At 48.6% G+C, this 13,969-nt stretch overlaps 1 protein-coding gene across 2 annotated transcripts; it reads left to right on the top strand.

The window, feature by feature from the left end:
- The first annotated feature begins 4,531 nt into the window (after positions 1–4,531).
- Positions 4,532–13,665, top strand: AP5Z1 (adaptor related protein complex 5 subunit zeta 1). Of its 2 annotated transcripts, XM_065850735.2 has the most exons (17): positions 4,532–4,625; positions 4,714–4,851; positions 5,500–5,686; positions 6,089–6,233; positions 7,446–7,558; positions 8,050–8,218; positions 8,551–8,691; positions 9,068–9,105; positions 9,185–9,347; positions 9,619–9,797; positions 10,301–10,443; positions 11,264–11,413; positions 11,628–11,739; positions 12,132–12,229; positions 12,396–12,528; positions 12,707–12,921; positions 13,244–13,665. In XM_065850735.2, the coding sequence occupies exons 1-17, from the start codon at positions 4,585–4,587 to the stop codon at positions 13,512–13,514; spliced, it is 2,436 nt and encodes an 811-aa protein (XP_065706807.2). In that variant the 5' UTR covers positions 4,532–4,584; the 3' UTR covers positions 13,515–13,665. The 2 variants fall into 2 exon arrangements, with proteins under 2 accessions (XP_065706807.2, XP_065706808.2); XM_065850736.2 differs by lacking the exon at positions 4,532–4,625 and having other exon boundaries at positions 4,769–4,851; positions 5,475–5,686.
- Positions 13,666–13,969: the final 304 nt, after the last annotated feature.

The following is a 13,969-nucleotide window of genomic DNA, read 5'->3' as shown; positions in this document are numbered from 1 at the left end:
GGACCTGACCAAACCGTAGCTGTGACTTAGGCTGGACCAACCTCTCCCTGCGGCCGCCTGACGGCTGTTTGGCTGTGCTTAGTTATAATAGCTCAGCAAACTCTCTCTCTCTGCTAGGTGGGTTATTTGCAGGACAGCAGGTGTGTTTGTGCATGTAGGTGTGGATATATGCATCTGTAATAATGAGTGGAAAATGCCTAGCTGTGATGGTGGGCTTTCTCTCTTAGGTTGTCTTTCACAGGGCAGTAATAACCACAGTGAGCGTTCTGTTTTGCCCTGAGCAAGACATTTTGAAAAATACTCTGTTTTCTTGGAGCACTATATTTAAATTCCAAATTTTTAATCGACTTTTAACCTTTCTATTTATATGTTCAGAAAATTCTTTTGATACCTTTTCAATTTACCAACACTGAATTAAAACCCTTCGGAATGTATGGCTGGTCCTCTCCTTACATGTCACTTTAAGATTCGGAGCCTGGGGGTAGTTGTACCAAGTCTACCCCTTCGCTCTCAAGGCAGAAGAAACAATTGACAATTCATGAGTGGCAGCTAAGGAAGAAAAACCCTTTAAATATTTTTTTTCAGAGAATATTAAATTAGATCTGTGTAAACATAAAATTTATATTTATTAATGTGTGTGTGAGTGTGTGTGTAAATATAGATATATAAATGGTCCATGACTATTTCTTTCTCTTAAAAGGTACTTTACACAGACTTTTATACAGTATGTTGGTAAATTCCTGCACCAGGCACTGATTCTAAAGAGCGATGTACCTGTATTTTTAACAAATACGGGCGACTGGTAGAAGCAGCTTTACTTTGATGATTGTTTTCCTTCCTCTCACAGAGCAGAAGAGGTGACTTGGTACTTTCTTTGCTTCTGTCTTCGTCATGCTTTCCGCAACCCTGGCCCGTGCTGCTTTTCAGGCAAGAAAAATCCCCCAAATGGCACTAATGAAAGCTGGAAACCTTTCTTGGCTCAAGTTATCTCTAGATGCGGTATCAGGGAGTTCTGGTCTGTAAGTAATAGGACCTTATTTCTAACAGAGGAAATTAATGGAGAGCCCATGAGGATGCAGTGAGGTTGAGGAATTCCTCCCTGTCTGTCTGTCAGGTGGCTGAGCTAACACAGGGGCAATATGAAATAGTTAATTTCCCTCTGTAGTGGGATTATTCTCCTTTTGAGATACTTCTATGTCTTCATGGGGTGTGAGGTGTGTATACCCCCTTACAAGCAAGCGCATTTTTTCTGATGTTCCCATTCACCAGGAGTCGATTTTACCAAATCAGCCACATTTCAGTCATGGTTCAACTCCACAAGGATCACTGAATTCACAGAAGGGTGTGTTTTGACCCACTTGGGCCTTTTGAGAATGAATCTTAAAAGCAGGTGATACTTGGCTTCCTAACCCTCACTGCTCTTTCAGGATAGGAATTCCTTTCTCTGTAGGACCTGGGTGGATGCTTCACCGCGCTTTCCGCTCACTGTCCGGTGGTTGGGCTTTGATACTGAAGGGAGGAGAGGATTGGTGGTAAGAAGCGTAACCAGAATAGGAGCAGTGGAAGAAAAGAGGTTTCATCCTCAGCAGAAAACAGCCATTGTGAAAACCAGCCTTCCCATAGTATTTAGTTATTTCTTCACGTCTGCTGCCAAGCTGGGTGATGCACCTTTGCCGCGATCTAGACCTTTCCGTCCTCGTCCTACCCCACCTCAGTTTCACCTAAATCAGTCTGAAACAGCCTTCCTTAAAGCTAAGGGCAATGTTGAGGGGAAATGTCTGTTCATGGAAGAAAAATGAGATTTAAATGGAGCAAAAGAACTGAGTTTTCCTTCTCTTTCACTGCTTTGCTGCTAAAAGCCTGGTGCAGAACATCCTCACGTTCTGCTGGTGTATGTGCCGCTCTTTGGGGTGGGCAGGCTGCTATGTAGGCAGGTTGGCTCTGTAGCAAATGAATGGCTGTAAACCTAAACTCACTTTCCTTTTTCTTCCTTCTCACCCAAATGGACTCGAAGTGGAGGGAAGGAACCCGAGTGTTGTCGTTTGTAAGATCTTTTTGTTTTAATGGAAAAGAAAGCAGAGAATGTAAAAGCAAAAATCTCATTCAAATATACTGACATGGAAAACAGAATGGCTTTAAAATCCACAAATCTTAGGACGCTGTATATTGTTGTGGGTTTGTGCTGCGGTGAGACTGGCCTAGTCCAGCCTGGCAGCCGAACTCCGCGGAGCCAAAAAGAGCATTTTAAGATTCTGTAGCTATCTAAAGGACTGTTAGCCAAAGGACTGTTAAAAGGTGGTTAGGGATAAATCAGGAGCTGTATATGAGCAATGGATGATAAAGCTGGAAATTCAGATCCAACTCTGAATATTGCTTTAAATATATATATATATATATATATAAAAAAATCTGAGGCTCCCCCTGTTCTGCCCGTTTGCATCCCTGCTGGGTCCTTAGGGGAAGGCCGCGGTGAGATGAGGACCTGGAATACCTCAGTGGCTCGACAAAGTGTTTTTTCTACAGAGATCTGGGGGAGCTTTACCCCTTTCACCTAAATTTGGCACTTAATTTAAATGGGGATGGATGGGGGAACTAAAGCCATGCTTGCATTTCAGTTCCTGGCGTTGCCTGTACAAGGCACCTCCAGCCAGATGTTCTCGGTTTTTGTGGTTCTTTTACAGCTGACATCAAAAGTATTTTGTATTCTTTGTGACTTGTTTTCGTGATCAGTGCTTTCCAAAAAGCAGATGTGGATCCCAAGAGGGAAAACGCTCCGTCTGGGGCAGTGGATGTGAAGCTCATCTTCTCCACCTGCCCGCGGTGCAGCGCTGCTTTGCTTCCTGGGCTGGAGCTCGCCGGAGGGGACGGCAAATCCAAGCGTCCGAGGAGCAGGACTTGCATTTCCACATCCAATGACATACAGTGGTTTTGTGTTGTTTTTTTTGTTTTGTTTTGTTTTTTTAATATGGAGCCATACATTTTTTTTAAAGTGATTTGAGGTCTGAATGCGATTTCTAATGTATCAAGAACGTTAATATTTTAAAGCTATAACAAAGTTTTAAATTTCTACTATTTTTTTTTTTCATTTATTTTAACTGTTCTGTTACCTTAATTTGATGTATGTGGTTGGGGAATGTTGCTTCTCCTCTTAGCATTTGTTTCTATAACCAGAAATAAAATTATATATGAAAGAGAAAATACCCTGCAATTGCTTGGCTGCTTTTGAGAGACAGATTTTTACCATTCCAGCGGGATAGAATTATTAATAATACTACTATTATTAATAGATATTAATAGTAACTATTACTAAATATGTGTAACTATTAATTATTAATATTAATTTATTTAATAATACTTTTTATCCATTTTTATCCTGTCATGGGGGTTGTTGCAGAATCTACCCTGCTCACAATGTGAGCGAACAGAGTGGTTTAGGGCTTTTATTTTTCTCCTTTTATTATTTCCATTAAACGCTGTAGGAGGGAGGTAAATGTCTGGACACCTTGCGCTGTTTCAGAGTTCACAGATACCCTGGGTTTGATCCCTTGTCGGTTATTTGGGCAGATGTGAATTCAGAGTGAACATCTGTACGTGTGTGTGTTTGATATGCATCATGCTTCCCTTGGGGATTTTAAACTATTCTTCCAGTTCTAGCTTTTGTTTTGTCATGAAGTGAAACATTGAAAGATAAATTGAGTGTATTTTACTGTAAATTATAACTGTTTCATTTAAGCATATGAGGTCAGAAAATAGTTCTTTATCCAGCTGCCTTACAGTTAGGGTTTTCCTCCTGGCAGAGCTACAACTTAAGTTCAGGGTTTATTTTCACTTAACAAAGTGATTCTGAGCCTCAAAATTGAATAGGACTGTCTTCTAAAAACCCAGTTGATGTAAATTAGCTGTATTTCACTAACTGATGTTTAAAAAGAAATAATTAAATTGTACGCAGTATAGCAAAGATAGGCAGCCAGAACCCTTTTTTTGGGCAGAGAAACACCAAAGGGCAAAGTGCCGAGCCTCATCCCGTGACACCTTTTCCTCCCCGTTGGGTGATGCTCAGTGCGGCAGCGAGAGCTTCGGGCTTATGAGCAGTCAGAAAGGACATTTCTCATGAGGAGATGTTAATTAATGCCTTTTTAACCTTTTAGAAGCTCTGAAGACTGAGCAACTGTTTTTAACACCTCTTGCCCTTTTTGGAAAGCATCATTTTTTTGAACAGATTGCAGGAAAGACTAATATGGCATTTTTTTTATCGTCACGCTCTTAAAAACCCGAAGTCTTGCCATGATGTCTGAGTCCCCAGAGCTGTTCTCCTTCATGCCAAGCTTCACCTCGGAGTCCTGAGGTGGAGAACAATAGCAGCATCTCGAAATAAGCCATAAGGGAGATTTTTGCCATTTCCACTTCTTCCCTCTTCCCCGCGGGCGGGACCCGGCCCAGTTCCACCACAACCAGCCCCAGCCGGAACCTTCGTGCAGCAGCAGCCGCGTTCCCCCGGAGCCGCCCGTGCCGGACCGCCCGCCCCCGGGGGGCCGCTTTGGCCGCGCACCGAGGCGGAAAGGGGCGAGTCGTGGAGCGTCTGGCATGTTCACGGCGGCGGCCGAGAGTTTCCTCAAGCAGGCGAGGTACCGGGGGGCTTGGGCACTGAGGGGGTGGTGACTGCAGCCCCGGGGCTCCCGAGGAGAACCAAGGATTAACCCGCTGTCCCCGCAGGGAGGTCCGGGCCGAGGAGCTGCGCAGGTTCGCCGCCCGCGTCGCCGCCGCCCTGCAGGGCCCGGAGCGGAGCCCCGAGGCGGTGAGCGGGCTGCAGAGGCTGCACCTCACCCTGGCCGCCAGCAGGTACCCCCGCGGGTGAGTGTCCCGGTGTCCCTCTGGTGTTCGAAACGAGAGAAGTGTTGCTTTCTTGACAAACAGAGGGGGCGAGGGGTTTAGTACTTTTAAAAAAAACCAGTGTTTTGAAACACTGGGCTCGATAGGACAAGGGGTGATGGCTTTAAAATGAAAGAGGGGAGATTTCGATGAGAAATAAGGATGAAATTCTTCCCTGTGAGGGTGGTGAGGTCCTGGCACAGGCAGCCCAGAGCAGCTGTGGATGCCCCATCCCTGGGAGTGTTCAGGATCAGGTTGGATGGGGCTTGGAACAACCTGGTCTGGTGGAAAATCTCCCTGCCCATGGCAGGGGGGTGGAATGAGATGATCTTTAAGGTCCCTTCCAACTCAAACCATTCTATGACACAAATGTAAAGCCCCTCTTTGCTTTTTCTCCCCATTGCTCAGCAGAAGGTGCCTACCTCCTTTGGCACTGAGGGTCACGAGCGTTTGCGTCACTGAACACGCTTTCAAGCTGCGCTAAGGAACAAACTTCAGAAGTGGAAATGATAAGATGGTGTTAGTCAGGGTCACCGTCAAGGGAGATCATCCCAAGATAAAGAATATGCAGCAAATAAATCTCTGCATCTTTCCTTGCCTTGCAGTGATGCTTTACTGTGACTCTTGCAGGCTAGATGGCACGTTTGTGGAACTGTTGCAGAAAGTGCTCTGTTCATCCAAGAGCCCTGAGCAGATTCAGATGTTATGTGCTGCCATCCTGAGAGAGATGTCGCCTTGCAATGACCTGATCCTCTCCTGTGATGAGACTCAAGATACAAAGCTCTTGAGCCTGGTATCCTCTGTCCTTTTGGCTCAGGTAAGTGACGTGTCAAGTCAGAAATCTTCCCCTGTCAAGATGGATTTGCTTTCTGATTGTTCTCTGTTTGCTGAGCTCAAGGAAGTGAAAATCAATTGAAAGTATCTAGGAAAAAGCAGCATTTCCATGCTCACTTAAGGAACTTAATTATTTTGCACTGTGTAGGAAAAAATGGCAACTTTTTAATGTTTAATTTATGTTTTGAGTTATGTTTACTCTTCCCCTCCTGGCATCTCTGAATTCACATTGCAGAAAATCTCTGTAAGATGTGGTAAAATAGCCTGTGCTGTGAGGCTTTTTATGCTTTACATTGGTGTTATGCCTGATGGAATAGTTTGTATGGTATTGGCCTCTAGCATTAGTAGATTATCTTCCTAGCTTTACCTCTGCTTTATTTTTAAGGGAAATAAGAAGGCTGAACTGCCTGCTGTGGGGCAGCGTATTGTGAAAGTGCTTGAAAGAAGACTGCCTGAGGGTCAGAGTGCTCGGTACCTTCTTCCTGTCCTCTCAAATGTCATCAGTCTTTCACCGGAATCACTAACTGAAGGTAAATATATAGGAAGGCCTGAGGTTACCATCTGGCTGTGATCTGTTTAGTGATCAGAAGGTTCTCTGAAGGCTTTGGCTTAGAGCAGGACTTGGAAGCTGTTGTTAAAAACAACGTGAACTTATTGGATGAGAGAGCATTCCACCACTCAAAAATGGGACTGGGCCTTCAGATGCTTTGGCCCCTTTTGGAGGCCAGAGTCTCCATTCTGTGTGGATTTGTATCACGGTAACATTTGCCTTAGCTAAGGTCTCCTCTTGCAGCAGGAGTGTGAAATCGCTTCATGAGAGAGGCAGAACTGTATGGGCAGCAGTGAGTAAAACTTAGGAGAGCATTCCAGGCTTAAAATGGGGAGGAGCTGTGTTGTGAGCAAGAGTCTGTTTCTGTGAGTTTCCTGCAAGGTTTGTCGTGCAGTCTGCGTGAGTTCTGTGGAGGACGCTGGGCCAGGGTGTACAGGCTCGCTGTGCAGGCAGGGTTACCTGCCTTGGTTTCTGCCTGTTCCCTGTGAGGGATTTATGTCTGTCGAGCTGAAGCCAGTCACTGCCTGAATAGATATGACAGTGTTTTTGCACCTTCTTCCTAACAACAGCTGTGGATGGAGACAAAGGAACAAGGAGCTCTGGACTGAGCTGGTACCAGAAGTCCTTGGTCCTAGCATGCGCTCCCTGGCTTTTTGTCTGAGGAAAGAGGCAAAACAATAATGAGACTGACCCAGTGACTAAGAATGAGAAAAGGACAGGGAGCTCTGAAATGAGTGTGAGCGATCCTGGACTTTGAAGTGGTATGAGGAGGAGTACAGGGCATCCGCCTTGGGGAAACCATTTGCTGACTGCTGGATCAGAGAGACAGTGATCTAGGCTGGAGGAAAAGCACAGCAGCTGAGGGGCAGCAGGGCCGTGTTGCAGAGAATCATAGAATAGTTTGGGTTGAAGGAACCTTCCCAGCTCCCCCAGTGCCACCCCTGCCATGAGCAGGGACATCTTCACCAGCTCAGGTTGCTCAGAGCCCCGTCCAGCCTGGCCTGGGATGTCTCCAGGGATGGGGGATCCACCACCTCTCTGAGCAACCTGGGCCAGGCTCTCACCACCCTCAGTGTAAGTAATTTCTTCCTCCCGACTATCCTGAATCTCCCCTCCTTTAGTTTGAAACCATCACCCCAGAGATTGTTTCTGTGCCTGATCTAGCAATGAGCCTGTGACTTCCCTTGTACAGAACAGACCAATGTCGTCAGTAGAAAGATGGCCGACTGGCTGAGGTACGCGAGTATTCAGCAAGGAGTCGCTCAACCCTCTGGAGGCTTCTTCTCCTATCCCAGGACCAGACAGGTGAGTGCTGAGTTGCCATGATCATCTCACAGGGGCATTTGTTAATCAGTTACCTGCCATTTTGGGTTCACAAAATCAGGTTCTTTTGGGAAATTGTGACCTAAAAGGGCTGCTGTTCTTTGGCACTTTTGGTGGGGTAAATGGCCAAGACATGTAGGAGACCAAAGCAGGGGTATTTATAGCTCCAAGACATAGAAGTTCTGCTCTAGAGCCAGAACTCTGATCCATGAAGTAGTGTTGAGGGGAGAGTCTTTTGGACCTCAAAGTAAAAGCTGATTACAGATGAGAGGGAAGGGAAACATTTGGGGTATTTCAGCTGGGCAAAAGAATCCAACACAGTTGTCTTTTCTCGCTCTGGATAACTGTCTCCCTGCAGGCTCCATAGTACGTATGAACGAGGGCTGCTTGTCTTCACAGGCTGAGTGGAGTTTTTCTTGCCTTCTCACTTAGCCTCTCCCTGGGGATCTGACCTGCTGCATGTTTTCTCCCAGCCTGGCCCTGTCACAGAGGTGGATGGTGCCATTGCCACAGACTTCTTCACAGTGCTCTCAGTGGGTCAGTACCACACACAGGACCAGTGGCTCAATGTTCAAGCCTTCTCCATGCTGCGAAAATGGCTGCTCTGCTACGGGGGAAAAGGGTTGAAGACCCCTAATTCAGGTACAAACTGAAGGACTTCACCCCCAAGAGGAGTGTGTGCTCTGAGATGATTAGGTGGCAGGAATATGGGCAAGAGTTCAGAGCTCTTGGACTAGGAACAAGGGAACTTTGGGAAGAAATTTCACACAACCTCCTGAGTGATTCTTATCGACCTTTCCATGACAAATTATTCATTCAGTGGGTCCCTGAGAAAAAAGGCCTGGTGGTAGGAAGCAGCAACTCCTTAGTGTTCTTGTAACACTCCCTTCTTCCCCAGCCTCCTTTTCTTCGCAGTGCACCTGGATTACGCTGCCCATGACATGAGCTGATATGTGGTAACCTTTATTCTGTAGGAGATGATTCGGGAATGGACAAGTCTGTTACGTCCGTTGTCTCTACTACCTCCACGTCTAATCGCCTGCTTCCCTCAAAGGACTATCTGCGGGAGAAAGCCTTCGAGTACTGCCAGCGGCTTATTGAGCAGAGCAACAGGCGTAAGTGTTACCACAAACCCTCCTTGGAGCACTCTTGATGGTGGTCTTGAACATGTTTCTGGTTCACTGCGGCTTTGGACTGGGATCTCAGTCTCTAGAGTGCAGTCAGGCTCTAGACATGGGACCAGTTGCAGCTACTGGTGCAAATCATTGGCCAGCCCTGAGCTGGGGTATTGGGAGGGATTTGGAGGCAATGGCCATGTTCTAGCTCCTACCCTTGATTTTCAGGGGGGGAACTGTGGAACTTGGTTCTCATTAGCCTGAAATCAGGATCATTGTGTTCCCACCTGTCCTAAAATCTGGGTTAGTGCTCAAACTAACAGCCTAATGTTCCTGTTTGGACTCAGAGTTTAACTTGGACTTCCTTCTGTGGCAGGACCCCTGAAGAAGGATGATGGAGATCTGCAGAAAGCTGTAAGTACACAGAGGTGGAGCTGAAGCTCTGGGAGTTGCGGCGTCCCCAACTCTGATCTGGCTCTCTGCTCTCCTGCAGTGTCTCAATGAGGCAGTGACGATCATGGACATCATCTGCAAACAGGACTGCTCCTACGTGTACCGCACAGTCTCCTTCCTGAAAATCCTACACAGCAGAATCTGTGGGGATGCCGCTTATGCCAGGGCATTGCTGCCCATTGCCCAGTTCTTCCTGAACCACAGTAAGTCATCAGCTCTTGCCTCCTTCTCCATGATCTTGTCTTGCATACTCTCTCAGCACAGCCTTTTGTCCTGGCAGTCTGCTCACTGCCGGAGCTGGTAATTCAGCCTTGGCTGTACTCTGGGATGGCTGATCCCACTCCAGGAGACCCAAGAGCTGGGCTGTCCTGTGCTCTTTAGAAAAACATAACCCAAATTTAGCTTAGCCCCTGGAGCCTGTGTTAGCAGGGCTGCGGGGTGGGCTGTGCTCAGCTGTGTGCTGTGTTCTTCCAGGCAAAACAGCAACTGTGGACTCTGAAGCAATCTACAAACACTTATTCACTGATATCCCAGCTCAGCTCTTCCACAACCCATCCCTGGCCTTCGAATTTGTCCAGTTCTGCAAAGAAAACAGGCGGCTCTTCACTGAGACTTCTGGCATATTCAGGCAGAGCTTCCCAAATCTCTTCAAGGTACAGCTTGCTGGAGCAGCAGAGGACGGAGCCTGCTGCACGTTCCTTTCTGAGCCCCAGAACCTTGTGTTTGCCTTCCCGTGCACCCTAGAGCCCTCTGTGTCCCTCCATGGCAGCACTAGGGAGAGCATCGGCAAGAAAGACTGTTAGAAAAGCAGGTATTTGAAGAGGGAAGAGGGTTCTGTGTGTGATTAGCACTGCTGCTAGAGAAGAGTCTGCATTAGTGTTACTGCCAGTGGTTTGGGAAGCGCAGTGAACACAGCGCTTTGTTTCTGGAAAACTTTTAACAAGTTGCAGCTTTCCAGCCACTGAACGAGCTCCCAGCTGCCTGTGTTGAGCTTCCAGCAGCATCCCAGGTTTTGAACTAACCCTCAGACTTGTCTGGTTTTGTTTTTCAGAAGTGACTTTCCCTTCCCTGTCCCTTTCAGTCACAGTGTGACAGTTGTCTGGGTGTGTGGCAGAGTAGCAGGGGTAGTGCAGCACTTTGTGCTTGTTCCTTGCAGTTCCTGGCGTGGAACAGCCCACCCCTGATCTCTGAGTTTGTGGACCTTCTCCCATTTCTGCTGGATGCAGGCACAGCCATTGAGATCTTCCATTTGCTGCTCGACCTACCCTGTTTAACTGCAGCTCTGGACATCCAGCTGAGGTAACACTCCCTGTTCTTCCTCTCACTTGCTAATCAGGGTCTTGACATTGACCATAGCCTAATACACGCTTCTCTGAGCCTCAGCTGCCCTCTGGCTGCTGCTGTCACAGAGCAAGATTGTGCTACAATCTGCTACAGTCTGGTTAACACAAAGCTGCCCAGGTTTTCTTAGTGATGTGCTGTGCATGGGAAGAGAAGGTGACCAGCTCTTGTACTTTAGTACCAGACTCTCTTTGGGCCTCAGGGAGCTGTTGTCCTTCCCTTCTCCATATCCAGCTCCAAACTGTTGCCACATGCTGGAGTGTCTGCCACCTCAGCGCAGTGTGGGCTACCTGGTCTTCCCTCCCTGCCCTTACCCCTGTTTTCTGGCCTTGTTCTCCTGGAGGCATGCAGAAGTTTCTTCCTGAGGCCATTAGGAACCATGAGTCCCCAGAAGGATGGAGCAGGACAGGGACTGGCGCTTCCTGCTGTACCTCTGCTCTTCCTTGTCTTCCCTGGCATTAACAGCTCTTTCTGGAGTTCTCAGAAAAGGGAGTCACCTTAGAGGCAAGATATTGGTGGGTTTCAGTCACTGAGGGATACAGAGCTCCATTTTCCCCTTTCCCTGGAATGATACAGAAGCAATTCTGCAACTATTACCTGAGCCCAGGGGGTCTGAGCTTGTAATTACTATCACCCTGGTTCTCTGCCTTCCAGAGGGTCTGAGTTAGACCAACCTGCTGTCCCTGTTTCAGTAGAACGGGGCTCCGTTGTTCAGGATTCCAGCTATGCCCTGGCCCATGCCCATCACACAGGACATTCTGTGTGTGTCTCTTGTTAGGTCAGCTGCTTTTCCTACCTCCGAGAGGGCTGCCTGCAACCCAGCTGTGACACCAGCCACTTGTCTGGAAGCTTTTCACCATCCTCTCTACAAGAGCGTGTTCCAGTATCTTCTCCGCACCAACTCTGTTCCCGAGGATGCCCCGGAAAGGTAGGAGGCTGCTGGAGGAAACTGCCCTAAGGGTTTGATTCAGCCATCCAGCAGTGGGAGGCAGCACTGGGGTTACTGGGAAAGGCACAGCCACTCTCAGCTGGGGTGAGGTGGTTTTGATCTCCCTTGTGGTAGCTCTGCCAAACACTTTTGGGGGATAGGGAAGGGCAGCCAGGGAACAAGCCTTCCACAGTAACTTTTCTGTTGCCCACAGGCTGATTCTGCTTCGGCAGCTGCTGGGATCCCTGGCCAGCAGCCCAAGGGTCGTGCAGTGTGCAGAGACTGTCCCTGTCCTACTGGAGCTCTTTTTCGGGGTGGTGGCAGAGGTAGGCTCTCCTGGGGGAGTTTGGCTCCCAGTCATGCCGCAGGGGTCTCCTGTTATGTGAAGAACAGTCATAGAAGCAAAAGTTTTAAGACGCTGCATCTTCAACAGAGAGGTGTGTGAGGGAAGGGTGGGGTGGCCTAATACTGGCATGAACCAGCACTGAGCTGGCTGCTAAATTGGAAGAAGCAGAAAAGCTCCATGGTGGAGTGTCAGGCTGCACACTGCTCTCAGCCAGCTGTGGGTGAGAGCAAAATGAGCACCTGATACCTGCTCTGTGCACTGCTGCCTGCTCGGTCAGCCTGTTTCTGTGCCAGCCATCTCACCTGGCTGGTTAGTTTGAGTTTTGGCTGCTGGAAGTCCCTGGTGTTGCTGAAGCACGGGCTTGTTTCTCAGTTTGCAGATGAACAGCTGATAAACCAGCTGGTGGTGCTGCTGCTGCAGAGGAGTGACCAGCTCTATGAGATCCCAGCGTTTAGAGATGAGGTGTACAGGTGAGCATTTTTGGAGGGTGCAAAATGGGAGCTGCACCTTCAGCCCTTCTGGAAGCATCACAAGTGTATGGCCACTGTGCCAGTGGCTGGGTGCTGCCAGTACCTTCTTGGTTTTGTCATGACCACCTTGCACCTGCTCTGAACTCTGCCCATCTCTCTCTTCCAGGGTGCTGAGCTCTCAGCTGGTGATGCTCTGCAAGCTGCACCCTGCACTCATCCTGGAAGTGTCCAAGGAGATTCTGGAGTTCACAGGAACAGTCAACAACATCCAGAACAAGGAGCCCATCTTCACCCACATGGTAAGCAGGGCCTGCCTGCTTCTGCACACGTTGCTCCAACTGCAGTGCAACCTGTTTGTCACCTTCCCTTTCCTCCTCTCCTCTGTCCTTGCATCAGTTAATCTGATTTGTCATTCCCTAAAAAATAGTCCATCCCCTTTCCTTCTGTTTACCCTGAGCTCATCTGCCTTTGCTTCAGGTCTGGGCTATTGGAGAGTACATGTCTGTGTCCTATGACAAGCGCTGCACTGTGGAGCAGATCAACCGATTCTTTGAGACTCTAGAGGCCACACTGTTGGAAATCACCCGGATCCAACTGCTGGCCAGCACGCCCACCTACGCACCCCGCGCCATCAGTGTCCTTATGGCCACCCTGGCCAAGCTGGCAGCTCGCAGCCAGGACCTGATCCCCAGGTGAGGAGGGATGGCAGGGAAGGGCAAAGGGCTGAAACGTGCAGATCTCATGGGTCCAAACACAGATGTTTGCTGGTGTTAAATAATCAAACATGGCAAATGATGGAACCTGAAACTGAAACAGGCTGGAGGAAGCAAGCCATGGAGGAGCACATTTCAGGGAAGTGGGTTTCATCTGCTGACTGACGTTCTGTGCATCAGCAGGAGGGGGTGGGTGGCATCTGGTGTTCACCAACAACACAGAAAGTACACAGGCTGAAGTGGGAGCCTTGCTGGCTCTTAGGGTCCTGCCAACTGATGTCCATGTTCTTCTCTCCTGCAGAGCGTCCATGTTGCTGTCCAAGTTGAGGACATTTGTGCAGAGCCCTGGTGTCACCTCTGCTTACTGCAAGGAGGACCTTGAGGACATCCTTACTGGGGCAACTGAGCTCATGAACTTACTGAAAATGCCAAGCGTGGCTCAGTTAGTGTTCACACCGCCTGTAGACGTGGCCAGTACGCGGTTTCAGAGGGAGGTGAATGAGTCCCTCCCTTTTGCCCTGAGGATCGTCACCCGTCTCCTAGAGCCAGCTCCTGGCTTCGTGCCGGGCTGAGGACACAGGGTTTCTGAGGGGCTCCAGCCTCTCTGGACACTGCTGATGCTGAAGGCTGAGGCCCTGCTCTGAACTGGAAATGAGGAACAAATTGTTGTGAATGAAACAGAAAAGAGGAACAAGTAGAGCTGAGGCTGCTCTTTTGGTCTGAGGCTGTTTGTATTTCTGTCTCGTAGCGCCTGTTGCTTTTCTGCCTCCTAAGCTTATCTCTCCCTGGCCAGTATGGACTGAAAATCCCACTGGATTTCTGTGAATGTGGCAGGAGGGTGAGTGCGTGCATTAATACCCAGCACACCATGCCCCTTTGGAGATACAGTTCTTCTTCCCTCCCTTCCTGTGATGTGTTTCTCGATGCCCTTTGCCCTCACTGCACCCGGGCTATGCGTGTCCTCCTTTTATTGCATCCCTGCTGGTGGCAGATCAGCCCCTGTGAGGTGCAGAAAGCAGAAGTGACT

This window comes from Patagioenas fasciata, chromosome 15 (assembly GCF_037038585.1).
Source record: "Patagioenas fasciata isolate bPatFas1 chromosome 15, bPatFas1.hap1, whole genome shotgun sequence".
In the NCBI taxonomy this organism is placed as follows: Eukaryota; Metazoa; Chordata; class Aves; order Columbiformes; family Columbidae; genus Patagioenas; species Patagioenas fasciata.
This window is presented reverse-complemented; position numbering and strand designations above follow the sequence as displayed.